Source organism: Rhododendron vialii, chromosome 11a (genome assembly GCF_030253575.1).
Source record: "Rhododendron vialii isolate Sample 1 chromosome 11a, ASM3025357v1".
Taxonomy (NCBI): Eukaryota; Viridiplantae; Streptophyta; class Magnoliopsida; order Ericales; family Ericaceae; genus Rhododendron; species Rhododendron vialii.
The window spans coordinates 31325504-31350096 of NC_080567.1; the positions used below are offsets into that span (position 1 = coordinate 31325504).

The 24593-nt window shown below is 38.2% G+C and overlaps 4 protein-coding genes across 8 annotated transcripts in view; 3 read left to right on the forward strand and 1 right to left on the reverse strand.

Moving 5' to 3' along the window:
- Positions 1-19813, forward strand: part of LOC131308877 (sulfate transporter 1.3-like) — a 30355-nt gene extending 10542 nt beyond the window's left edge. Inside the window, exon 14 of the transcript XR_009194589.1 lies at positions 19058-19813. The gene's annotated coding sequence lies outside the window, so the exon portion shown is untranslated. The remainder of the gene's footprint in view (positions 1-19057) is intronic.
- Positions 1678-6371, forward strand: LOC131308876 (sulfate transporter 1.3-like). Its single transcript, XM_058335919.1, has 13 exons — positions 1678-2209; positions 2312-2360; positions 2446-2650; positions 2994-3168; positions 3625-3690; positions 3999-4112; positions 4234-4350; positions 4427-4553; positions 4658-4944; positions 5035-5225; positions 5354-5439; positions 5757-5833; positions 5937-6371. Exons 1-13 carry the CDS (start codon positions 1874-1876, stop codon positions 6075-6077), a joined length of 1971 nt encoding a protein of 656 aa, XP_058191902.1. The 5' UTR covers positions 1678-1873; the 3' UTR covers positions 6078-6371.
- LOC131308875 (sulfate transporter 1.3-like) lies at positions 9229-19813 on the forward strand. Of its 4 annotated transcripts, XM_058335915.1 has the most exons (16): positions 9229-9374; positions 9454-9536; positions 9615-9676; positions 11898-12247; positions 12366-12414; positions 12598-12802; positions 13504-13678; positions 13886-13951; positions 14345-14458; positions 14552-14668; positions 14748-14874; positions 14980-15266; positions 15356-15546; positions 17756-17841; positions 18540-18616; positions 18728-19813. In XM_058335915.1, the coding sequence occupies exons 2-16, from the start codon at positions 9478-9480 to the stop codon at positions 18866-18868; spliced, it is 2106 nt and encodes a 701-aa protein (XP_058191898.1). In that variant the 5' UTR covers positions 9229-9374; positions 9454-9477; the 3' UTR covers positions 18869-19813. The 4 variants fall into 4 exon arrangements, with proteins under 4 accessions (XP_058191898.1, XP_058191899.1, XP_058191900.1 ...); XM_058335917.1 differs by lacking the exon at positions 9454-9536 and having other exon boundaries at positions 9242-9374; XM_058335916.1 differs by lacking the exons at positions 18540-18616; positions 18728-19813 and adding an exon at positions 18179-18520 and having other exon boundaries at positions 9235-9536.
- On the reverse strand, positions 19422-24578 carry LOC131308879 (non-specific lipid transfer protein GPI-anchored 31-like). Of its 2 annotated transcripts, none has more exons than XM_058335922.1 (3): positions 24070-24578; positions 22142-22168; positions 19422-19809 (listed from the first exon to the last, which is right to left on the reverse strand). In XM_058335922.1, exons 1-3 carry the CDS (start codon positions 24572-24574, stop codon positions 19640-19642), a joined length of 702 nt encoding a protein of 233 aa, XP_058191905.1. In that variant the 5' UTR covers positions 24575-24578; the 3' UTR covers positions 19422-19639. The 2 variants fall into 2 exon arrangements, with proteins under 2 accessions (XP_058191905.1, XP_058191906.1); XM_058335923.1 differs by lacking the exon at positions 19422-19809 and adding an exon at positions 19819-21326 and having other exon boundaries at positions 24070-24554.
- Positions 24579-24593: the final 15 nt, after the last annotated feature.

Below are 24593 nucleotides of genomic sequence, written 5' to 3' on the forward strand. Positions count from 1 at the left end.
AAAAAATGTTACTCCAGTATAGAGGAGAAAGACTAAAGAAAGAAGCGTTTTCAGAGAATAGAATTAAAGTAGAGATTCTAGTGCAATGTGAGTTTAAAATGCTGACTAGTGAAAATAAAAAAAAGTGATCTTTTAATTATTTTGGTGAGGAAATTTTGTTTGAGTCCGATGTGGATGCTCTAACTCCTGAACTTGTACTTTGACTTTTATGTTTTCGTAAACATCATCATATCTTGCGCGGCGAAAAAATCCCTTATTGTATAAGCAGAAGAGTATCTGTTCCATATCATCGCCTATTCTCTTTAGTTCTTCTTACGTAGTGATATCAGGTAATTAATTGATTCTGCTGAGCGCATCACCTGTTAGAGCTAGTGTTTGGATGGCCTGGTTTTGCATTTTCTAATTCCCATTTTTGAATTTTGGGTGTTTGGTAGGAAGAGGGAAAATAGATTTTGGGTAAAATCCATTTTCCAATTTCTTGTTTCTAAAACAAAACAGATAATCTACAAAAAGGAGCTTTTTCAATTCCAATTTTTCCATTTTCGAATTTAGCCATGCCAAAAAGACAAGGCTACCCTTTCTCTTTTCAGATAATTCCCATTTTGCCATAATTTTGATTGAGTTTGATGCGTTTCAAATGTTAGTACTAGAACTAGAGTGGTAATTGAATGCTCTGAACTTAAATTGATGAGTGGTTTGGTTTTTAATTCTCAAGTTTCACGATTAGTGGTGCAGATGAGGAATGAACAGGCTGCAAATTGTTGCAGGCTTGCAGCGATGTTTTCTTGCTGATCATTTACCACTTTAGAGCCCGGGTTCTTGCCCTCTTGGCGGAGATGGTAACAGCTTGATGGGGATGGAAATTCCTGGTCCTTGTTTTCTTTCTAGTGTGATAACAGATGCAAGATTAATTACTCCTATCATTCTCATCTCTCTTAAAGAAAGTACTCATAATTTTGGTTATTGAAAGTCGCTGCAAAGTTTAAGATGCTCTTCTTAGACCCATTTTGAGAACCAAAATCAAGGATTGTTCTGTATCCTTGCTTAGGGTGGGTTCTTGTTAACTTAATTTTTATTCTTTCTGTTTTGTTGTCTTTTTTGAATTTTTGTCATATTTGTATTATATTTTTTGAATTAATTATTCGTTTCGACGAGAAGAGTTTGACACATATGAAAAAAAAAAAAAAGTCCACAGAAAGGCAAAAAAAGTATTCAACTCTTATGTTTTTTTTTAAAGCGTCGTCTTATATAAAATAAATAAATTTAACATCGGTCTATTTTTTTATACTTTTTTGATTAATGATTAATTTTAAAAATCATAATGAAAAGCTAAACAAAAAGTAAGAAATACCGAAATAAGTTGTGGACAAATAAGTTTATAAGAACGCAGTTAGTATTACTTAAATTGAGTCCAAACATTATTTATATATATTATATACCATTATTAATAACCGGGGGCAACATAGTAAAAAATCAATCCATAATTCATTTTCATTCCATATCTTCCAAACACTACTCCTACTGCAAAATGCATTCTGCACATATCGTCCAAACACTCTACCAAATACAAAATACATTTTGGTCATAATCCCAAAAGCCAAAAAGCCAAAAAGTAAAAAATGAAAAGCCAAAAAGTTGGCTCCCAAACACCCCATATATGTTTCTGTCGAGGAATGTTAATCTATGGTTCTTTAGTCAAACAGATAATGGAAAATATTTTATACGTAATGAAGCGACGACTATAGAATCACACTGGCAGATGTGTCTATGAAATGATCATCTCGTTCGGATTTTGAATTTAGTCCCTTTCTCCGACCTGTTTCTTATTTTGTTACAAGGGTGATCATAAGTCAGTGCTTACTGCCTAGCCACAATGAGCGGTGAAGTAACTGACAAGTTAGGAAGGAGAGAACTTGATGTTACAAGATCTCCCCCATCGAATTACCATGTGGAGGATTCGCAGCGCGTTCACAAGGTGGGAGTACCTCCAAGGCAGAAACTTTCTAAAGAATTCGCAGCTACTTTGAAGGAAACTTTCTTCCATGACGAACCCTTGCGCCCTTTTAAGGACCAACCAAAATCTCGAAAGTTGGTCCTTGGCCTCCAAGCCCTTTTCCCCATTCTTGACTGGGGGAGGGATTACAATCGGTCCAAATTCATGGGTGATCTCATCGCCGGACTTACCATTGCAAGCCTTGCCATTCCTCAGGTACAAAAGCTAATCCTGTTTCCTCAATACCCTGTCATTTTTTCAGTGATCCAAACACAACCTTCGGACAATTTCTAACAGTTCATTAACTGTGTTAAACAGGATATTGGTTATGCAAAGCTTGCAAATCTTGATCCTCAATACGGTTTATGTGAGTTTCTTCATCAATTAAAAACATTTCCCTTATTCATTACTCTAACTCAACTGAATTATATCCCTTTCCTCACACAATACAGATAGTAGCTTTGTTCCACCTCTGGTTTATGCCTTCATGGGTAGCTCAAGAGATATTGCCATAGGACCAGTGGCAGTGGTGTCTCTTCTGCTAGGAACCCTGCTGCGGAATGAGATTGATCCCTCTAATAAGGATGAGTACCGGCGACTTGCCTTCACGGCTACATTCTTTGCCGGAATCACTCAAGTGACTTTAGGTGTCTTAAGGTATCCTGATTTCCTATTTGATGACTTGATATGGTTTCCTTCCTACGCTTTCTCATATTATTTTTCGGTTTCATGTTTTTCACCCAATCTTCATGAAACTTGGATGGCAAGCTGTTTCCGAACAATTGTGTCTGGATTTTCTAACCAAACCAAACCGAGCCTTAAGTCCCAATCAATTGGGGTCGGCTACATTAATCATTTTTCTCTATTGAGCTCTGTCAAGAACCGCTTGTTTACTCAAACCCATTAGGCTCATATTCATGTTTGGTATTACTTCTCTTCTCGTTGTGTCAGCTATAAACAAAGCTAAAATTCTAGATTCATCTTGGCATTTTGTTTTCAGATTGGGTTTCTTGATTGATTTTCTGTCACATGCCGCCATTGTTGGGTTTATGGCTGGAGCTGCCATTACCATTGGTCTTCAACAGCTTAAAGGTTTCTTAGGCATAACAACCTTCACAAAGAAGACTGATATAGTCTCTGTAATGCACTCAGTATTGACTTCTGTACATCATGGGGTAAGACTAACCTCTGTTTCTTAGTTTCATTTTGAATCATGGACGGACCGAGGAGCGGATGAGCCCGGGCGACCATCATACCCAAGTTTCAAATTTTTGCCATAATTATAGTAGTTTTTATCTAAAACCTTTAAGGTTATACATGTTCGCCTGCGCAACATAATTTCGAAGAATCTAACATTCACCAAACCACGAGTTTTGGAAAAAAAATTAATGTCACTTTTAGAAAATCTTTGATCAATGTATAATAGTTTTTGTAATAAAACTCATATTGACAAATTAATAACCCTTTCTTTCTAATGTTCGCTCAACCAATCTTGAAATCATGCGTCCGTCCTTGGTTTGGATCTTGTTTTTGTTGGGGACAGGAAAAGGTAAATATTTACCTATCTGTTTATGCTTCCTCTAGTGCAACATTTTTAGCTACTTTGGTTTGTATTCTTTTTATCCTTGCAGTGGAACTGGCAAACAATACTCATAGGAGTTTCATTCTTGGTCTTTCTTCTGATTACCAAATACATTGTAAGCTTCCTGCTGCCTCCCTTTTACACCTAGGGTTGCAAACAAGTTGAGCCGAGCCTTTGCTTGTTCGAGCTCAGCTCATTTGAAATTCATCGATCTCTAACTCGGCTCGAGCCAAAATATTAGAGCCCGAGCTCGATCAGTATTTGTGAAAGCTCGAGCTTGGTTTGAGTACTAAACCAGCCGAGCCATACATACGAGCCAAGCTTATCTAGACTAGCCGAGCTACGGCTTTGCTCAAGCTAGGCTCCTCTACGAACCGAACTGAGCCGGGCATTGTGTCTAATTTCTTTACTGAATTGGGACAGGGAAAGAAGAACAGAAAATGGTTTTGGGTACCAGCAATCGCTCCACTGATTTCTGTTTTTTTCGCAACCTTATTCGTGTTCATCACCCATGCTGACAAGCATGGTGTTGCAATTGTAAGTTCTCATGAAAATCCTTTTCCTGTAAATACTCATGAACACCATGCTGACAAGCATGGTGTTCAAGTTTTTCAAATGTGAATAATCCTTGGCTAACAATCATCATCAAAATTTGAAGGTACACGATATTAAAAAAGGTGTGAATCCAGCATCTGCAAATCAAATTTATTTCACCGGCAGATATCTTCTGAAAGGATTCAGGATCGGTGTTGTGGCAGGAATGATAGCACTTACAGTAAGCCTTTCAAATGCTTCTGCTAACGACATATCTAATCCAATAGACCTTCTAATAGAGATATTTTGGTTTGTAGGAATCCATAGCAATTGGAAGAACATTTGCAGCCGTAAAGGATTATGAGCTTGATGGAAACAAAGAAATGGTAGCATTAGGAACGATGAATGTCATAGGCTCAATGACATCTTGTTATGTGGCCACTGGTAAGCAGATTTTTCGGCAAATAAATCTACACTTCTAATGATCAACTTAACAACGATTCCATTGGATTTCAAATACTTGGATTTTCTTAAATATTTTTGGGCAGGATCATTTTCTCGCACGGCAGTTAATTTCATGGCCGGATGTAATACAGCCGTCTCAAACATTGTGATGTCGTTTGTGCTATTGTTAACTCTGTTATTGATCACCCCACTATTCAAGTACACCCCAAATGCCGTTATTGCTTCTATCATCGTATCAGCCGTGATAGGACTAATCGACATTGAAGCCATGATCCTCATATGGAAGATTGACAAATTAGACTTTATTGCTTGTATGGGAGCCTTCTTCGGTGTGGTTTTCGTTTCGGTTGAGATAGGCCTCTTGATTGCTGTAAGGAAGAAGGCAAACAGTTTCTGTCTTGTGTATGTTTTGACTTGCATTTTCTTGTTTTGCTAATCATGCATGTTTTCAATGCGACAGGTTGGGATTTCTTTTGCTAAAATCCTGCTGCAAGTGACGAGGCCGCGGACTGCTCTACTGGGGAAGCTCCCGATGACTTGTGTTTACAGGAATATACAGCAATACCCAGATGCAACAAAAGTTCCTGGAATACTAATTGTGAGAGTTGATTCTGCTATCTACTTCTCAAACTCCAACTATGTCAAGGAGAGGTATGAGTAGTTCATGGTTACTTCTAAAAATTAGGAGTAGTAGAAATACTGGAAAATAGGGTCATAAAATAGTTTAAAGTTTGGAACCAGATCAATGGCAACCGATTTTTTCATTTTTTATTTTGCAGGATTTTGAGATGGCTAATCGATGAGGAAGAACAAGTGAAAGCAAATAAGCAAACCAGAATTCAGTATCTGATAGTTCAAATGTCACGTAAGCGATTTTCTGCCCTTGTTACTGTTAAACAGGAGAAAGATTCATCCTATACTTCTTAGGGTAATTTCCAATCAAATTCCTATGGATTGGTGGAGTAGTAGTCACCTGGCAACCAACGTGCTATCAATTATTGTGTTGGGTTAGTTCATACGAGGCCTTTTATAGGTTTTAATTAGGCTCCCTGGTGGACGGTGGGAGTGGTTCTTCAGATTAGTCAGTTCATCGGTTCGAATAATCGGTTATAAAAAAAAATCCAACCAAAACTGAATTATAACAACTTGTATTGACCTGGGATTATGATTTTTATTTGGCAGCTGTTACTGATATAGACACCAGCGGCATCCATGCCTTGAAAGAACTCCACCGAACCCTCCAAAAGAGAGAGATTCAGGTAGAACTCAAACTAGAACATGTTTTTTCAAATCCATAGTGAAGATTACCAAGTAATTAAAATGTTATGTATTACCTTTGTTGTTTTGGCTTTCTTTTAACAGCTTGTTTTAGCGAATCCGGGGCAAGCTGTGATCGATAAACTCTATGCCTCTGGCTTTGCAAACTTGATAGGAGACAACAAGATCTTCCTCACAGTAGCAGATGCGGTGCAAGCCTACGCTCCAAAGACGGAAGAACCTTGAAGAATTCGTCCATGTCAATTCGATAACTTTGTTCTCGCTCTGCGATGTGCTTCTTTTTCTTTTCTTTTTTTGGTCAAACGGAAATTAAGTGATGTGCTTCTATGTCTCGGTGATGTTGCTAGTGTTGTGGTTTTGCTGATCAAGAGTCTGTGAAAAATTGTGATTAGCAGTGGTGATTTATGGGCTTAAGTGGAGATGGTCTCTTTTGTTTTCCCTGCATTGCAAAGTTGTGCAGAACTTTATTCTCTGAATTTTGTAAGCTATTTGGTGGGAAAAGATTATTCTGCTCTGAAATTTTAAATTCTCTACAGCCTTGTAGATATATGTAACAAACTATATAAAATCAGAGTGCAACTTTTTCATATTGTAAAGTCTCATCAAAGGGAGAAAAAAAGTTTGGAGAATACAGAAAATCAAATTTTTATTTATGGTGAGAGTTTTTGCTTTAGTGAAATGAAATCACTATTCACCTTAGTAAAGAGATCGTCATTTCACTAAAACAAAAATCGAATTACCATTCCATTTATTTATCACACCAAAATTAGTAGTGCCACACTATATCATTGCGGATGAGAACGACTATTCTTAAGCACAATCAAAATTGGAAACATGAATGGATATTCCAATCTCATTTCATCCAATTCCAAATTTCATTTCATTGGCAATTTCATTCTATCAAACCAAGTGTACCGCTAATGTAATAGTTAGAGTAGTGCAATCACAAGCACAAAAGACTCTCCACTCCTATCCTCTCCTCTTCACCTCAAAAAAACTACAAAAGTTGTTCAAACAAGAGAATATTGATTGTTTTCAAAGTGGGAAAATTGTACCCAGGGACATAAGCTGGCGACATTCCGTAGCAGTAGTAAATTTTCACGTTTTGCCAGCTTACACACAACTCCACATTTTAATTTGTCTTTCCATGTACACAAGGACGGAACCAGAATTTTACCATAGTAATGGCAAAATGTATACTAAAAAATCTAGTGATGGCGAGACTATATAAGTTGGGCATAATTTTTTTTTAAATATAATAATTGCATTTTCTAAAATTCTTATCGTGGCGGTCACCACCATTAAATCCCGATCCCATCCATGCATGTGTAACAGCTAACAGATGGTATTACAGCCGATGGTGCCTTGTCACCTATATTTAAGTTGGGGAAAATTTCAAAAAAACCTTTGAACTTTCTGACAACTCGCAAAAAAACACCTGAACTTTCACTATTAACAAAAAAACACCTAAACTTAGCATTCTATTAACAATTAGACCCCTGCCGCCCAATTCCGTTAATTTGTAACGGATGGAGCTAACGGAAGGTGTTAACTTTTTATATTTTTTACTTTTTACATTCAAAAATTACTTTTAACTCTTTCTTTTTTTATTGGTAAATAAATATGCAATAAAGTTCTTTTTTTCTTATTATTTATCAAAAATTACTTTAACCCTATTTTTTATTTTCAAATTTTACCTTTCCCCCCTCTCTCTCTCTCCCCCTTTTTTTCTTATTAGAATCGACTCCACACCACCAATTAACCCCACAACCAACCGCCTAACCCTTAGCCACAATTTCAGAAATTCAAAAGTTCTTTTAACCTCGTCTTCGTAACCTTTTCTTTTTTTTACTACTTTTACTTTCAAAAATTACTTTTAACTCATTCTTTTTTTAGTTATAAATAAATATGCAATAAAGTTCTTTTTTCCTTACTCTTTTCCAAAAATTATTCACCCCCATTTTTTAACTATTTTCGAAAATTATTTTAACACCCCCTGCTTCCTTGCACCCCGCCCCGTTTTTTTTTTTTTTACTTTCAATTTTAACCCCACAACCAACTGATAGAGGAATTTTGGATTTTTCCAAACTGATCGATGGAGAGAAGAGGGGGGAGGATTTTCATCAGTGGAGAGAGAGAGAGAGAGAGAGAGAGAGAGAGAGAGAGAGAGTATTTGAAAGTAAAAATGGGTCTTAAAGTTATTATTATAAATAGTAAAGATTACAGTTAAAGTAATTTTTGATAAATAGTAAGAAAAAAAACTTTATTTCATATTTATTTACTACTAAAAATAAAGAGTTAAAAGTAATTTTGGAAGTAAAAAATATAAAAAACAAGAATGCTGAAAAAGAGGAGGTTAAAAGTAATTTTGAATTTCTGAAATTAGAGCTAGAGCTTTGGCAGTTGATTGATAGAGTGGGGTTAAAGTTCTATAAAAAAAAAAGAGGGAGAGAGAGAGAGAGAGAAGGGGAAAGGTAAAATTTGAAGGTAACAAAAAAGATGGTGGTTAAAGTTATTTTTGTAAATAGTAAAAAATAGAGTTAAAGTAATTTTTGATAAGTAGTAAGAAACAAAAGAACTTTATTGCATATTTATTTACCAATAAAAAAAGAAATAGTTAAAAGTAATTTTTGAATGTAAAAAGTAAAAAAAAATAAAAAGTTAACGCCTTTCGTTAACTCCATCCGTTAGGACTAGACGGAATTGGTCGGCAGGGGCCTAATTGTTAACGGAATGCTAAGTTTAGGTGTTTTTTTGTCAATAGTAAAAATCCAGGTGTTTTTTTTGCAAGTTGTCAAAAAGTTGAGAGGTTTTTTTGAATTTTCCCTTTAAGTTGCACAGAACTCCCTCCGTTTTCATTTTTATTTTGTTTTTGGCCAAATTAAATCTCATTTATTCTATCCTGTATATGGCCTCGGAGAGGAGAATAAATGCTTAGAGCATGTACACCTGCTTCTCTGTATCACACTTTTAGGTAAAATAGAGAGAAATTTCTCAAAAAGAAAGCTGCACCAGTCTAGCTATCAGCATAGGTATTTTACAAATGGACACTGTAGCTCTCCAAAAGAAGCTAGGCACTGTAGCAAAGGAAAAAATAAACAAATATATCTCTCTGATGCACGCCTATTCTTTTCTCTCTCCTCCAAGAACCAAACCCAGTCTTCTTCTCTCTCTTCCAAGAACCAAACCCAATTTTATATAATTCTTAAATAGTGATGGAGAAAGTAATAGAGAAAATTGTTGTAATGCGCAAGTAAAAAGTAAAAAACAAATAAAATGAATAGGTAAAATTGATTTTGCACTTTTTAACTAGGTAATATACCTATCATTGGTGTACGGAATCAAATTTTACCCATATGCAATGAAAGTACAATGGAGACACAACTGCCCTCAGCTCACTTCCTCCCAGTGCTCCTTCGGTCCTTCCCCACGAAGTCTGCATTCTGCAACAACTTCAATCACGAAAAACCCGACAAATCCAGCAGGATTTAATTAGATTCAATGAACCTGGACTCAATCTGGGTATCCCTCTTGCTTATTCTCAAATCTAACGAAATTCCGCATACATTACTTAATTCCGTACATATTGGATCAAACGCAGAGTTGACATACGAAAGTGGCGTAAATGAAGGGTTGGCGTTCCTATCTTCAGAAAGTTTTGACCTTTACGCATTATATATACTGGTTAGTAATTTACTAGCAAGTGGGTTGACGTATTGTTGCCCTTTCAGTCTCTGAAAGAACGATTTTGATGTGTTGAAGGAATGAGACACTCTGGAAGGGTTTCTGTTCACAAAGTAGGAGAGGAGGAGTGCAAAGAAAAGGTAAAGACTTTTTGAAAGATGCACATTCTCACACCTCTTTTTATTCCCCCGACTCTTCTGTTCTTGTGGGATTGTATGCTTGCAAACCCTTTCGTGTCCGGGTCAGCTTACGAAGCACTTGGCCTTGCCAATTCTAGAGAAAAACAAGATGTTTGTAGTTGTGTCTGCAATGCACGAGGCTCCGTTACTACATGTTTTGGAAAAGAGTAGGATGTATGCAACTTGTTTTTGATAATCAGGTGTCCGGTCCAGCTTACGCTCACCTCGACTAATCCTGGGAGACCATAAACCCACCCACCGTCTACTAGCGGAGGCCCCACTCGAAGCTGCTGAAAATGCTCCGCGAGGTTTCAAAAGGGAGCAAACCCCCAATCCCAGGCCTTAACCACTAGGCCAACCAACCCCTTGGGGTTGAATGCATACAGCCTTACTCGCAAGCGGATAGGCTATTTCCAAGACTCGAACCCGGGACCACGGGGTCACATTGGAGCAACCTTACCATTGCGCAGGGCTACCCTTCAATGCTCGTCTATATGAAAGTCAAAATTCTTTAATGAGAAGTAAACGGATTTCCTATTGAAAGTGAGATCAAAGTTGTATGTCTTTTCATTTTTGCTTTTGCAAAATAAACTCACTTACTTGGACAACCCTACTTTTGAATTTTGCAGTTAAAGGAGCTTTAGAACCATTTTTTCTTGTAATACCAAGCCTCGAATTAACCGCATACTGACTTAAGCAAATGACTAAGTGGCGAATTCTAATTATGTTATGCCATCTTAATTTCCTCCAATTAACCGCATACTGACCTCAGCAAATGACAAAGTGTCGAATTCTAATTATGTTATGGCATCTTAATTTCCATGGTCCTTCTTGTTCATTGTTTTTACTTTGCTTTCTCATTGTAAATTGTAAGGTGCATCTTGTTGTGAGTTACTACATCCTTGTTGATCAATATTCCCTAAAGAAATAAAGATGGTAGTTTCCTGCAATGTAACAGTGAATTTTTCACTCATGCAGGCTATATAAAGGCCGAAGACTGCAAATGCCAATAGCATTTCAACTGCATCTAGTGCAAATGCCGAAGTAGTTTGTATTGAAGTTTCCTACATCTGAAGTTTTTTCTCTTTTTTGATCACGCTATAGAATTCTCCAGCTAGCCATGACAATTAAGCAAAAACTTCATAAAGAAACCACATTTGAATTTGGGAAAAAAAAGAAAGAAAGAATGGACCAAGTTCTTCTTTTGAGTGCAGCGATACTGAGATGTGATGATTTGTATGAAGAACATTGAAAAACGATCACTGCATTTACTAGGTTGAGCACGGTGAATGAAATTCTCAATCATTTCGTTCGTGAATTTTCGAATCTTCTACCCTCAGCACCACTAGAGCTTGCTTTATTTTGAAGAAATATAATTGAGCTTGCTTTATTTTGAAGAAATATAATTGCAACCAAGTCAAAGGATAAAGCTAGCTGTATCCTCAAGGCTTTTGGATAGGGGTACCTCATCAAGAAATGTCAACACTTGGCACCTCCCCCCAAATCCTTTTTTAAACCTCTGACCAAATTGAGTTTACGGATAACAATATTATCTCCTCCCATCATTGCTTGTTAAATAACACTGGTGTCTTTTATTTGATGAGCTAAATTCTAATTATCCGGTTTGGGCAGTGTATGTAGGTGTGGGAACGATCTAGGTCATTATTTCGTCTATGAATTATGAATGATGCAAATTTCAGGCGATTTTCATTCTGTTGACTTTTAACTGCTCTAAGTTGCTTAATATGGTTATATGAGCAGAAGAGTGTGTTCCATATCATACCCGCATTCTCTACAATTCTTCTTACATAGTGATAAGGTAATTAATTGCTGCACAGCACAATCTTGTTGTGGTCATATACTTGCTCTATACTGTAGTATTTGCAGCTTTTAGCTCTTTATGATTCTGTTGAGGTATGCTAATCTATGGTTCCTTACTCAAGTGGAAGATTGATTCTTTACCACTTGTGGATTGCCAATGTTGATGAATTTATACGCCAATCTTTTCCCTTTTCCTTTCATTTTAGCTTTCACATTTCTCATCAACAGATAATGGAAACTATTTGATAGTTTAAGTAGCAATGATAATAGAACAATGGCTGATGTGTCTATGGAACGATCATATCGTATGCATTTTGACTTCAGTCCATTTTTCCCATCTGTTTGTTGTTTTGTAACAAAGGTGAGCATAAGTGCCTTGCCACAATGAGCGGCCGTGTGACTGATGAGGTAGGAATTGATGTTACGAGATCACCCTCATCGCATCACCATGTGGAGAATTTGCCTTATGTTCACAAGGTGGGAGTGCCTCCAAAGCAGAAACTTTTGAAAGAGGTCACATCTACTTTGAAGGAAACTTTCTTCCATGACGAACCCTTGCGCCCTTTTAAGGACCAACCAAAATCTCGAAAGTTGGTCCTTGGCCTCCAAGCCCTTTTTCCCATTCTTGAATGGGGGAGGGATTACAATCTGTCTAAATTCAAAGGTTATCTCGTCGCCGGTCTCACCATTGCAAGCCTTGCTATTCCTCAGGTACAAAAGCTAATGAAGTGACGAAACTAAATTGTTTCGTGAAATAAGCTGTCATTTTCCCATGATCCAAACACAACCTTCAGACAATTTCTAACAGTTCATTAACATTGTGAAACAGGATATTGGTTATGCAAAGCTTGCAAATCTTGACCCCCAATACGCTTTATGTGAGTGTCTTCATGTTACTTGTCAGAGACAAATATTTCAATTATCATTATAACTCAACTGAATTATATCCTTTTCCTCATATAATATGGTTTATGTGAGTCTTCATGTTACTTATGAAAAACCTAAACTTCCTTTGTTGTGTTAACTTAACTGAATCGTTTATGTTTCCTCATATAATACAGATAGTAGTTTTGTTCCACCTCTGGTTTATGCCTTTATGGGTAGCTCAAGAGATGTTGCCATTGGACCAGTGGCAGTGGTATCTCTTCTGCTAGGAACCCTACTGCAGAATGAGATTGACCCCTCTAATAAGGTTGAATACCGGCGACTTGCATTCACGGCTACATTCTTCGCCGGAATCACTCAAGTGACGTTAGGGGTTCTCAGGTATCCTGATTTCCTTCTACATGACTTTATGTGGTTTTCTTCCTTCGCTGCCTCTTGGGCATTTTGGTCCTGTTTCCAAATTTTTGGTATTCACTTGACAGTAAAGTTGTGTCTCCTACGATTTTTTTCGTTTTCATTGTTTTCACCCAATATTGATACAAATTTGGTTGGCAAACCAATTCCGACCAATTGTGTCTGGCTCTTTAATAGAAATCAGCTGTCACTTTAATTTTGGTTGATTCATGTTTGGTATAATGGTCGTTTTTTATTTTTGTTTTCATTTGAAGAAAAGAGATAAAGGGCTGATCTTTGAGTAGGAAAAAGCGTGGATGTGCAAGGTCCCAAAAGAATTGGCTTACTCAAAAAAGGCCGAGTTTATTGGACAATTTATCTCATGTCTACTAAAGCAGAAATTTGCTTGGCAAGCTGTTTCTGATAATAGAAAACACTAAAAAAACAAACCCCACTTTGACGAAAATAACAAAAAAATGAAACCAACATGCCAACGATGAGTATTTTCAAACTTTCAATTGTATTTGTATCGGAAAACTGGATAATGAAAACAATTCCAAACAGACTTCATAATACAAGGGAAGGAACTTACAGAGGAATTCTTAACAAATTATACTTTTCTTCCCATGTGAGGTTGGTCAACCAAACAAAGCTAGAACTGTAGATTTGACTTGGCATGTCGTTTTCAGATTGGGCTTCTTGATTGATTTTCTGTCACATGCCGCCATTGTTGGGTTTATGGCTGGAGCTGCCATTACTATTGGTCTTCAACAGCTTAAAGGTTTCTTAGGCATAAAAACCTTCACAAGGAAGACTGATATAGTTTCTGTAATGCGCTCAGTATGGACTACAGTACATCATGGGGTAAGACTAAGCTCCTTTCTTAGTTTCATTAAGCTCAGTTCTCAGCTAGGAAATGTAAAAGTTTACCTAATTGTCCCATTTATGCAATCAGGAGTGAAACAGAGTTTCAGAAAGTTATTGCAACCTAAAAAACTTATTTCTTGTTTCTCTATGCCTTTAGTGCAACATTTTTATTTACTTTGGTTTGTGTTCTTTTTATCCTTGCAGTGGAACTGGCAAACAATACTCATAGGAGTTTCATTCTTGGCCTTTCTTCTGATTACCAAATACATTGTAAGGTTTCCTGCTCCCTCCCTTTCACGCCTAGGCTTGGAAACAAGCAGAGCTCAGCTTTAAGGTGTTCGAGCTCAGCTTATTTGAAATCCAGTGATCTCGAACTGGGCTTGGGCCAAAATATTCAAGCCCAAGCTTGATTAGTATTTTTCAGAGCTCGAGCTTGGTTCGAGTACTAAACCAGCCAAGCCCATATATACAAGCCAAGCTTATCTAGATTGGCCGATCTAAGGCTAGCTCGAGCTCGGCTGCTTTACTAAACTAACTGAGCCGAGCCTGGAGCTGCTCGTAAACAACTCGGTTCATTTGCAGACCAATCTTTACCCTTAATTCTCCTAAAGTTTTTCTGTGGTAGGTAGGCTTGTGTTTAATTTCTTTGCTTAACTGGGACAGGGAAAGAAGAACAGAAAATGGTTTTGGGTACCAGCAATTGCTCCACTGATTTCTGTTATTATCGCAACCTTTTTCGTGTTCATCACCCATGCTGACAAGCATGGTGTTCAAATTGTAAGTACTCATCAAAATCCTTTTCCTTTAAAGGTGTTCAAGTTTTCAAATGTGGGTAATCCTTAGCTAACAATCATCATCAAAATTTGGAAGGTAAACCATATTAAAAAGGGCGTGAATCCAGCTTCTGCAAATCAAATTTATTTCACGGGCGGATATCTTCTAAAAGGTTTCAGGATCGGGGTTGTGGCAGGAATGATAGCACTTACAGTAAGCATTTCAAATGTTTCTTACAAGAACGACATATCTAATCCAATAGAGCTTCTAATGGAGATATTTTGGTTTGTAGGAATCCATAGCAATTGGAAGAACATTTGCAGCGAAAAAGGATTATCATCTTGATGGAAACAAAGAAATGGTAGCATTAGGAACAATGAATATCATTGGCTCAATGACATCTTGTTATGTGGCCACAGGTAAAAGCAAATTTCAGCAAATAAATCTACGCTTGTGATGATCAACTTAACGAAGATTCCATTGGATTCCGGAAACTTCAATTTTTTTAAAACTTATTTTGGCAGGATCATTCTCTCGCTCGGCAGTTAATTTCATGGCCGGATGTAATACAGCCGTCTCCAACATTGTGATGTCGTGTGTGCTATTGTTAACTCTGTTAGTGATAACCCCCCTATTTAAGTACACCCCAAATGCCGTTATTTCTGCTATCATCATATCAGCCGTGATAGGACTAATTGACATTCAAGCTGTGATCCTCATATGGAAGATCGACAAATTAGACTTTATTGCTTGTATGGGAGCCTTCTTCGGTGTGGTTTTTGTTTCGGTTGAGATAGGCCTCTTGATTGCTGTAAGGAAGAAGGCAAACAGTTTCTGTCTTGTGTATGTTTTGACTTGCATTTTCTTGTTTTGCTAATCATGCATGTTTTAATGTGACAGGTTGGGATTTCTTTTGCTAAAATCCTGCTGCAAGTGACGAGGCCGCGGATTGCTCTACTGGGGAAGCTCCCGAGGACTAGTGTTTACAGGAATATAAATCAATACCCAGATGCAACAAAAGTTCCTGGAATTCTAATCTTGAGAGTTGATTCTGCAATCTACTTCTCAAACTCCAACTATGTCAAGGAGAGGTATTGATGCTCTTGGCCTTTTTCTCAATCTTGTGAAGTCACTGTATACTCATTCTCCATTTGATTCCAAACGGTGCAGGGGAGTTTTTCCTTTTCAAATATAGGTATGAACTTAGTTTTTTTGTATCGAAAAAGGAGAAAAAAAGGACTGCATTTGGTTCATGGATTTGCAGAGCGAACAGCTGAGTGAAAGGAAAAGTTGAAGACAAAAGACAATATCATAATGATTAGAGATGTTAAAGATATTACTGTGGTTTCCTGTATACCCTTGTAAATCCAGAAATACGGTCTCGTCCCTCGGCTTTGTTTGTATCATGAATTTGGAAAGGGATATACGGAAGGAAAGGAAAAGATAAAATAACAAGCTTATTTTCCCTATCATAGTCTCTTCCATGATAAATCCTGTTACAAATTGATAATCCAAACAGTCTTATTGGTGGTCTGCTGTAGTCTTAAAGAGGTTTCAGTTTGGGAACTTGAAAACTGTCATTTTTGGGCAAAGGCATGAATGCGTTGAGCGCGGGCGTGCCAAGACTTGTAGCGCCTAACTTTTGATGAAGATTCCTGTGAATCTTGACTTCTGACGTAGGAGTGATTGCGTGTGACCCAAAGGTTAAAGATCACAAATGGTTCGTGGTTTGCCACACGGTCGTGGACTTCAAATTTCCTAGTCGTATAGGAAATGGAACGTAAAACGTGAACTTTATTACTCCAGGATAATAAAGTTTGTACAAGAAAAGTAAAAGATCCAAACTACTTGATGAAGTAAGTTTGAATGGGGTTTGAGCACGAGGTACTCGATAATCTACTTTGCTAAAAGTAGGAAAGTATGCTTCACTAGGAAGGCTTTGGTTGTAAGCGTTGAGCTTTGATTGGTGTTGGACCTGTTTTTCATCTTGTGAACTTGTATTTATAGGCACAGCAGTAAGCTGATTCAGGCCTGAATCCGAATTCTGCTTTGCACCACAAGCTGACATGTGTCTCATGATGCTCCCTCTTTTCATGCATGCAATATAATGGGCAGTTCTCTTGGCAGTTAAGGGTTCATGGGTGATGTGGCAGTAACTTCCCACTACCCCTCTCTTTGTGCTAGCTTGACACATGGCCAATTGACTGACTAAGTCAATTGGCCTTTGAACTTTGGAGGGAAATAACCGCCAAGCAACCGAATCCCTTAATCCATGGGCTGCACTTCGTGGGCCAAATCAGCATTTTCTTCGTGGGCCAAACTATGGGCTTCCTTCCCAAAAACTGTGGGCTACGTTCTTCTCATGGGCTACGTTCTTCTTGGGCCCAAATGGGAAAAGCTCATGGCCCAATACTTAATCGCCAATCAATTATCCAGCTTCGGCCCAATTTAATCAAAGAATTAATTAAATGGCCAATCACGGCTAGCCCAATCCGCGGTGCCAAAAATGGGCATAAACAGAACTAGAGTTGTAGACGATGAAGCACCGACACCGATAATCCAAACAGTCTTATTGGTGGTCTACTATAGTCTTAAAGAGGTTTCAGTTTGGGAACCAGAGATGTAGACGATGAAGCACCAACACTCCTAACTGTTTGCCATATGTGTCAAACACTTCGGGCACACACAGTCGGGGACAGGTATGGGACATGCCACATGGCGTGTCCATAAATTTAATTATCCTTAAGTAGGGAGTCTAGGGACACATCGAGAACACCCTGTGTCTCAACTTGGACACAGATGGAAACATGAGGATCAATTGATAATAGTGAAACCTTATCTCGGGGGTATGATATTCCAATAGTATTAGGAAAGAACTTTGAATAAATAAATTTTGACCAAATAAAACCCTCGTTTTACTTGTAAATTTTTGGAAGGACAACAATAAGAGTCGTAAAGATATATTTTTAGTTTTGGTTGTTACCATATGTTTGGGTAGACTGAAATACTAAAAGACATAAAAGAAGGAAGATTGGTTTTTGCGTTACATGAATATGGAAGGATGGAATTTTCTTACGAAAATAAATTTCTATCCTAATATTACATTCTACCGTCCCCCACCGTGTCCATGTTAGTGTCAGTGGCCGTGTTTCTTAGGTTGTAAATATATGCTTTCACTTTTCCATTTTGCTCAATCGTAGATGGTTACTTTGAATGTTAGGCGTATTTGTAAGACAGGAAAATACGGTCATAACATCGTTTAACTTTTGGAACTTGATTAATAAAACCCAATTTCTGCAGGATTTTGAGATGGCTAACAGATGAGGAGGAACAAGTGAAAGCAAATAAGCAAACCAGAATTCAGTATCTAGTAGTTGAAATGTCACGTAAGTGATTTTCCATTCCTCTTATAGTAATTTCCAACCAAAAACCTTGGATAGGCACAGTGGTAGTCACCAGGCAAATAGAGTACCGAGGAAATTTTTTCTAGAGCTGGACTGAATCAAATCCCACTCACTTGCAATCAATTCCTGTGCTGGGTCACTTCATAGAGGGCTTTGTCTTGGCTTTTATCGGGTCCCGCAAGTGGACGGTTGGATTTGGGATTGGTCCATCGGCTTAGTCGGGCCATTGGGGCAGATACCGAGTTATTAAAATACATAAGTTCCAACCAAAACTGAATTATTACAACTTGTGAACTGGGATTATGATTTTATCTTGCAGCTGTTACTGATGTAGACAACAGTGGCATCCATGCCTTGGAAGAACTATACCGAACTCTCCAAAAGAGAGAAATTGAGGTAGAACTCGAAAAAAAACCTGTGTTTTCAATCAAATCCCCATGGATTGGCAGAGTAGTAGTCACCTAGCAACCAATGTGCTATCAATTATTGTGTTGGGTTAGTTCATACAAGGCCTTTTATCAGTTTTAATTAGGCCCCCTAGTGGACAGTGGGAGTGGTACTTCCGATTAGTCAGTCCATCGGTTGATTCGGTTCGGATAATCGGTTATAAAAAAGAAATCCAACCAAAACTGAATTTTAACAACTTGTATTGACCTGGGATTATGATTTTTATCTTGCAGCTGTTACTGATATAGACACCAGCGGCATTCATGCCTTGGAAGAACTATACCGAACCCTCCAAAAGAGAGAAATTCAGGTAGAACTCAAACTAGAGCATGTTTTTTCAAATCCATAGTGAAGATTACCAAATACTTAAAAATTAAAATGCTTGTGTATTACCTTTGTTGTTTTGACTTTCTTTTAACAGCTTGTTTTGGCGAATCCTGGGCGAGCTGTGATGGATAAACTCTATGCATCTGGCTTTGCAAACTTGATAGGAGAAGACAAGATCTTCCTCACGGTAGCAGATGTGGTGCTTATGTACGCTCCAAAGACGGAAGAACCTTGAAGAGATCACAACCTTGTCGACTCAATAACTTGTTTCTCGCTCTGTGATGTGCTTTGATGTCACGGTGATGTTGCTAGTGTTGTAGTTTTTGCTTATCGAGTATCTCAGAGAATTTGTGAATAGCAGTGGTGATTTTTGTTAAATGGATATGGTGGGGGGCTGGCAAAATAGTGGGGTTGGTGCGTAAAGGTGTTGTAAAATCATTTTGTTGGGGGAAAGCAGGGCCATGGTGATGCTGTTTTCCAGCTCTGCCACTACTTTTCATTGTGTATCAGTGTGGTGTTCTTTGGTTTGTTTTCCTTACATTGTAAAGTTCTAAAAGTTGTATGGGGCTTTTATTCTTTGGGTTTTATAAGAGTGAGAAAAGGTTATTCTGCTCTGAAATTTAAATTTCTCTGCAGCCTTTCAATAATGGAGTATAGAACTAGCACGGCTACTAAAACTTATTGAGCAACTATTTCAAAATATAAAATCTCGTAAAGGGTAATTGAAAGAATTCACAATACTGAAGTTAGTGAACGAATCCAGACCGGACATGGACAAAGTAAAGCAATGCATCAAATTGTGGTTTCTTTTAAAAGCTGACAATACATTATTGTTGGAACAGGAGACAACATGTAAAAACTGAGAATATATATAATATAGCATCCAAAAGGACCTCACAGAATCAATATCATTTAATGCAATGACAAGTCTAGAAACAAAACATCACAAAAAGACTCTCCACTACTATCCTCTCCTCGTCACCTCAAAAAAACTGCCAAAAGTTGCTCAAGCAAAAGAGAGCACTGAAACCAATAGTGCCACAAGAAGAGATCCAACAGAAATTGCAAGACCAGTAGAATCAGATGTCCCTGAAGTAGGTGTGGGAGCACCCCCGTTCGTTCCTGCAGCTGGGGTAGTAGGCACGCCTGGAATTGAGCTTGGGGATGGTGCCATAACTGCATCACCAAACATATAATAGATTATTCTACTAATGCAAATAGATTTGCTTGGACAGAAAGACAAGGACCAGCTTCTAATCTATCCTCATTTCGGGGAGTGCTTATGATAGCTTTTAGGGAGGGTGACTTTACATTCTGGCGCCTCTAAAACTGAGGCAACTGAGTGCAATTTTGTTCATAATTTTGTTCATACTCTCCCTCTTATTGATTGAAATAGTGTAGATCCCGCCCCTACAATACACTTTTTGATAAGCATGATATCACTTTGTGGTGGGATCTACACCATTTCAACCAATAGAAAAATGAGGGTAATGTTCACCCCCTTCTAAGGAGGATGAACAAAATTAAATTCCAACTCTATGCTTGGATTAAAGGTAAATAAACTCAAAACGGGCGATGGGATTGGAAGCAATCTTTTTTGATAAGCAAAGCACTAGTCAGAATGGAAGTAGAAATTGTTCTTTTTTCCTTAGGTGGGAAGCATGTATGCCATTATGTTGATGGAGTCAAAAACCTACAGTATGAACACCATGCACCTTATTTTGATTTTACGAGAGTCTTGAATCTTGATATGGAAAAAGAAATGCGTGTCTTTATTGCCTTAAGGCCTAACGTTATCAAATCAAAGCAACAAAAAGTTGTGCATTCTTTACCTACCCCATCTTGTCTGGAATGTAAAAGTATAATCAGTATTCACTTGTTAACGTGGCTAAGAGCATGAGCTAACAAGGCACCCCCTTTACAAGGGAGAAAAAAAAAAACCTTTGCATCATCCTAAAATGTGTAAAAGTGAAAACTAACTTGAATAGAAAATCAGTGATGGGGCAGTGAAACGTTCAATTTTATCCATCACAAATTGTGAATCAATAGTTGTTTATGAAAAGTCATAGTTACCAAGATTCTAAAAGACAAGAATGCTACAGAAAAAAAACCGTGGCATTGTTCAACCATGGCTTAAACTAGCAACTGTTATAGGTGTTATTTCTCCGATGTACCAGTGAGATGAGTAGGACAAGTTTAGGCGCCTTTTCTTATTTACAACAACCAAAACTCGGGTCACCGTTTTTTCTCTAACTTAACAAGCTTGTTACCTCACTAGTGCTCCTTTTCTGTGAAGAATGTTTTATTCAGTGACTTTGGCGCTTTGTATTCCCTAACTAGAACTACCAAATGGTTTCGACCCTACAGGCCCCAAGAACACTTGGCCTATGTTTGTGTTGAGTAGAATACACTCCTGCTAAATTACTCATAATGGAAAAATGACAAACTTACTCCAAATCAAAAGGTACACGAACTCCACACATGAGAATGAAAGGGTGTGAGTGCAAGTGCCTTTTTCGTTTTCTCTTTAATGGGAGCCCTAGTATCACCCTCCAAAGTAAAAGAGGCCCAAAAATTCCCATGGACATTAATCTAAGGACGGGGATTTCCTCTAACCATGGCTGCAGGAATCTCCTGTTGCCCTTATAGGTGACAAGTTTAGATCAGCCCATGCATCTTGCTACCCTGCAAATCTGAAATTTTTCAACATGCGTTCAACACATGTTCGACTTCCGTCTTCCTATATTGGGTGAACATATTTTGTTTGGGTGAACATACTTTGTCATAAAATTCATGGAACAAGTGGATCTCATAGGATGTCACATTACAGGTAGGATATTCTTACAACCTGGCTTGGAGGAATCTGAGGAAATCAACATCCTTAAAATAAACTTGTATAACGAAAGCAATGATATGCCTAAATGGCTAAATCCTATTGTTATTGACACGCAAGGGAACTGCAGAATCAACTACAAACCCATTTCGATATGTTTGGATTAAGATCTTTCAAAGGAAGTCTGGAATACTGGGAAACAATCAATTTAAACCATTTGTCGAAGGGAAAATTGTTCAGAGCATCTAGGAGGTGAGAGAGGACCCACAGCTTAAGCATTCCCTAGCCTCCTATATTGGGTGGGAACTATTGGAAGCGAAGTGCTACTAAAAACAGTTCTGCGATCTATCTAGACGTGACTTCTTCACCTTCATCCAGCCTTCTATTGTTTTTTTGGCTTGGGGGTGTGTATCCTGTAAACTGCTGTTAAGCCTTTAACGAAGTTCTCACCTTTTCCCTATTAAAAAAAACACCTTCACATCCAATCTCCTGATTATAGTCCTGTGCCATATGAGAGGAGGGGAAGGCAGGGATTTGAGGATTTCCATTGTAAGTATCGTCAAAGCTAACAAACAAAGTGCACCCAAACATAGCATAGCTATGGTAATTGTAAATGTAACAAGAAAAACTGACTCCAATGTCATATGAGAAGCGCAAGGTCAGAGCACTACGTACCTGGAGCACCACCAGGGGCAACACTCACTGCAAAAGAAAAAATAATAATTAAAATAATTACAGGAATCGTGAACATCCAATTAAGCCAAACATTCATGAATTTGCACATACACAGAAAAGCATCTACGAGAGATCTCTTGCCTAGAGAAAGAACGTCACTTTAAAGTAACCACAATTGACAATTCAATAGACACGGAAGTGCACAAAAGAGAGGTGCACAGATCCGCACACATATATGTCCAGATCCACACACACACCGAACACTTGTCCGTAGCATTTTTGAATTCTTAAAGCTAGAAAGAACTAACAAAATAATTCCTGGGAAGCAAACAAAGGTGCCCAAGCGGATTATCATTTTGGAAAAGATTTTGGCAAAAGTTCCAGTAGGTAGAGAGTTGCTAAAAGGCCACACATGGTCATTTTCGTCAATTCAAAAAATCCCAACCCAAAATTTCTTGCTAAAATGTTTTCCAGCAATAGAACATAAAGCAGAGGCAAAGTATGCTGCCAGGATTTGGGGTGTACGGTACGCAGCATACGAATTTTTGTGGCTCCTAATGTGAATTTTCATGGCCTGACATATGAATTTATTTGGTGGTTGAACGTCTGAATTTTTTTGGCTTGTATTATGAGATTTTTGTGGTAAAAACATATTCCGGTAAAAATAAATTCTCTGTAAACAAACACAACAAAAGGGGCATTCTATTCCGGTAAAAATAAGTTTTCCGTGATTTGGTTAAAAAGAGTTGCTTTTTGGCCTGTCAACCCAGAAACTAACTAAAATTTTATGTCTTTCATAAATATTTTGTAACATTGAATCATAATTTCACCCTTTTTTGTAACATTGAATCATTTTAAACTTCAAATTCCTGTGTACCCAGTTCCGGTGAATTTCCGGTTGTTGGATCAAGTAAGAATTTTGTTAAATACACATGTACATGGCTGCATGCAAATTTAGGTGCAGAGGATTTGCGGGGTTACTATTCACCAGGGAATTTAAAAAGTAAAGCAAAACATTAGCCTAAAAATTCATAGAAAGATCAATACAGAGGAAACTTTAGTCAAAAGATAACTCTCTTTTTTTTAGTTTTCTGAATATTCTGTCAAAATTAGTCCCTTTTTTTTCCCTTCGAATTCATCGAATAAAAAAAACTCAAGACAGAAAAAGAGATAGAATGACGAAATTTCATCCAAAATTACCCTTGGCGACCAAACCCTAGGCTACCAAAGGAATTTTTTTTAATTACCCTTGGCTACCAAAGGAATTTTTTTTATTTGGTAATGCAAGGTGTTCGGAACATCTTGTGCGCACGAATCCCTGCAATCCCTCTGAGGTGGCCGCCCCAAGCAGGGGTGGAGGTAAGGGGGTGGGTGTGGCACATGCCAACCCGGTTCTGGAAAACAATTTTTTTATATTAACGGAAGTCGATTTGGTACTTATCGGTCCTCTGAACAACTCCATTTTTTACACAAACAACAAAAAAAATACTAGTAGCAATTTAAACAGTAAACAGTTTGGATCAAAACCTCTATGCACGTTTTCAATAAATTTTCTCTATCTTTCCCTCGTCTTACTCTTTAAAACCTCAGAATTCTAAACGAACAGGGTCATAAATAACAATCTCTGTGTAACTTTGATTTCAAGACAACGACTCAAGAAAAAGCTGATTTTACATCACACTGTCTTTCTCTTCGTCATGCAACAAAAATTTGTGTCCTTTTATCAAAAAGTGTAACCCCTTAACCAAATCCTGGCTTCCCACTGGCCCAAAAATTGTTGGCAAAGGAATCAAACCTGAAAAACTTGAAGGAGCTAAAATCTAAGTCTCAGGCCAAGAACGCCACTTGAGTTACCGAAGAAACGTTTCTCGCTAAAAAAATCCCGGGAAGAAAAAAGAAGGTGAGGAAAATCGAAGGGGACTACTCACCACAGTTACTGATAGAAGGAGCGGAGACACGGCACGCGGAGGGCAGATCCAAGGCCTTGGTGACATTCAACGTGACACCCAACTGAGCGCTGTTCTTGAAGGCCTCGCACAGGCAGTCCGCGTTGGTTTTCAACACCGTCTTGAGCCCGGAGCAGCACGTCCCCTCCGGCTTGCTCACCGTGCTGCCGCTCGTGACGTAGGATAAGCAGTCGACCAGGTTCAGTATCACGGTGGAGCAGTCGGGCGCCGGCGGCGGAGCGGAGTGGTGGGCGGCGCCGGCGACGGAAAAGATGGCGAAGATGGAGATGAGGATTCGGGTGGCGGTCGACATTTTTGTTGGGGGGAATGAAGTGGTTCTTTTTGGTTGGTAAAGGTCGTGAAGATGGCAATGGCAATGAAAGAGTGGGAGATATTTATGTAGTGGTGGGAAGAGGAGAGGATTCCTCGTGGACTGTGAAGATTGCGGAGAGAGAAGGAAAAGAATAAATTTTACACGGACCCTCATGCGCCCAACCAATTAAAAC